Source organism: Rattus norvegicus, chromosome 1 (genome assembly GCF_036323735.1).
Source record: "Rattus norvegicus strain BN/NHsdMcwi chromosome 1, GRCr8, whole genome shotgun sequence".
Taxonomy (NCBI): domain Eukaryota; kingdom Metazoa; phylum Chordata; class Mammalia; order Rodentia; family Muridae; genus Rattus; species Rattus norvegicus.
This window is the reverse complement of record NC_086019.1, coordinates 215,099,231-215,101,265: the sequence shown is the minus strand read 5'-3', so window position 1 is coordinate 215,101,265 and position 2,035 is coordinate 215,099,231. Positions and strand designations below refer to the sequence as shown.

Genomic DNA, 2,035 nt, shown 5'->3' with positions numbered 1-2,035 from the left:
GTGACGTGTCTGTGCTCGTGGGCGGGGCTTGGGCGGTTGGCTTCCTGGTGGCCTGGGCGCCATGGCGCTGCCCTGGTTGCAGCGACTTGAGCTCGTGCTCTTCACGGCCGCCTTCCTGTGCGGGGCTCTGGCGGCCGCGGCGCTGACCCGGACCCAGGTGCGGCTGCGGGGGCGGGCCGGCCTTAGGGTCTAGCAGGCTTGCGTAGGGGGCTGGCCGCATTGTCTACATCCGGCTAGGGGCTAGACGTTCCAAAGTTGTTTCCTCCCCAAAGGAACTGGACATGCACAGTCCAGCTTCATAAGCTACTAGTGTTTTGAGACACACAGGCCGTCTCTGCATCCATCCAATAATAGAAACATTTGTGCAAAAAAAAGAAATAAACAACTAAAAGCAAAATGTAGTGTAGTAGTAGAGAAGATCATGGTGCCGCACGATGGTAACACGATGTGTGAAATGAGGAAACATACAGCTATGTGCATTTGAATCTTAACTACTGCTGGGTAGTCCTGGTGAGAGAATACTTTGAATCACTATAGGAGTCTAGGACGCCTCCTTTTACAGATTAAGAGAGCTTCTTGTTTAAGGACTAAAGAAGTAGCGTTTACTGTGGAATTTCTGCTTGATGGAAAGGGCAAAACTTGTGATTTCTCTTGGGTTTCTTACATTTATAACCCATTGAATTTGGATCCTTCTGGGACCTGAGATTTTGTTCCCAGCACATTACTCTCCATTTCACCTAAACTTGTGAACTAGTCCTTACATCTGACAGGAACCTGCATCTTGCGTATTGAACTGAAATGGACTTAACAGCTTCTTTCCACAGGCCTCCTTCGGTGGTAGCTGTCCCTTGTATGGTGCGGTTGCACTCAATGGCACCTATCTGGCCTTGTCACATCCCTCAGCCTCTTCCCTCTGCTACTTTGTGGCAGGAGCTTCAGGCATCCTGGCGCTCTACTGCCTTCTCCTCCTCTTCTTCTGGGTCTACAGCAGCTGCATCGAGGACTCCCAGAGGTGATTGCCCTACTGATAATGAGAGGCCTAGGTGAATGAGTCCCACCTCAGCCATAAAACTTGTTTTCTCTTCCTCAGAGGTTCTATAGGGCTCCGAATTGCTTTGGTCATCTCAGCTATAGCCATCTTCCTGATCTTAGTGTCTGCCTGTATACTTCGATTTGGCACCAATTCTTTCTGCAATTCCATCATCTCCTTGAATCATACAATTAGGTAATGGGAGAGGGAGGGAAGCCTGATAGGGACTATCTGCCCCTCTGTAGGGGACAGGTCATTTGAGTTCCCACTGTGTCGCCTTCCTCTGGCCCTTATCGCTAAGGACATAAATGTGCTTAAGAGCATGTCCCTTCTTCCTCACAAGTTTTTTTTTTTTAAACCTTACAGCTGCTCTGAAGCCCAGAAAATCTCATGGAAACCTCCAGGAACTGCTGTGCAGTTTTACTCCAACCTACACAATGCTGAAGTGAGACAAAGGGATATGTTAAGATTAAGCAACTGTAGTTTGAGTGTTCACCATGTAATATGTGCTTGGGTGTACTTCAGTCACAAGCTCAAAGTAGCTATGGGACTTGTCACCTTAATCTGATCAGACAATGTTGTGTGGGTAGGCCTGGATTGGAGATGGCTTCCCTCCTCATACTCCTGTTCTCTCTCACAGACCTCTTCTTGGGTGAATCTGATATTGTGGTGTCTGGCCTTGATGCTCCAGGTCATGCAGTGCAAGTTTCAAGCGACACCATACCAGCCCCAGGAGAGGGGTGACCCAGAGTGGAGCTCTGAGACTGATGCTCTTGTTGGGCACCGCCAGTCTCACTCCTGAAGAATATCGAGTGCTTTCTGCAACCAGAACCTCCAAGCCCAATTGCTTTTAATCTTCTTGTCTCTGTACAGCCCTGTTTATATTGGAAACCTCAGTTTTCCCTCCAGGAGGGAAACATTCGAATAGGCCACTTCTGCTTTTTCTCCTTAACTTTTTTGTACCAAAATAATATATTACTTTTCTTCATCATGGTATGGATTTCT

The 2,035-nt window shown here is 48.1% G+C and overlaps 1 protein-coding gene across 5 annotated transcripts; it reads left to right on the top strand.

Annotated features, from left to right (window-relative positions):
- The first annotated feature begins 34 nt into the window (after window positions 1-34).
- Tmem179b (transmembrane protein 179B) lies at window positions 35-2,021 on the top strand. 5 transcript variants are annotated; one of them, NR_174680.1, is made up of 5 exons: window positions 35-157; window positions 931-1,012; window positions 1,091-1,225; window positions 1,397-1,475; window positions 1,671-2,021. NR_174680.1 is itself a non-coding variant. In NM_001401303.1 (5 exons), the coding sequence occupies exons 1-5, from the start codon at window positions 62-64 to the stop codon at window positions 1,830-1,832; spliced, it is 660 nt and encodes a 219-aa protein (NP_001388232.1). In that variant the 5' UTR covers window positions 35-61; the 3' UTR covers window positions 1,833-2,021. The 5 variants fall into 5 exon arrangements, 2 of the variants coding, with proteins under 2 accessions (NP_001388232.1, NP_001103042.1); NR_174682.1 differs by having other exon boundaries at window positions 812-1,012; NM_001401303.1 differs by having other exon boundaries at window positions 825-1,012.
- The last annotated feature ends 14 nt before the right edge of the window (window positions 2,022-2,035 follow it).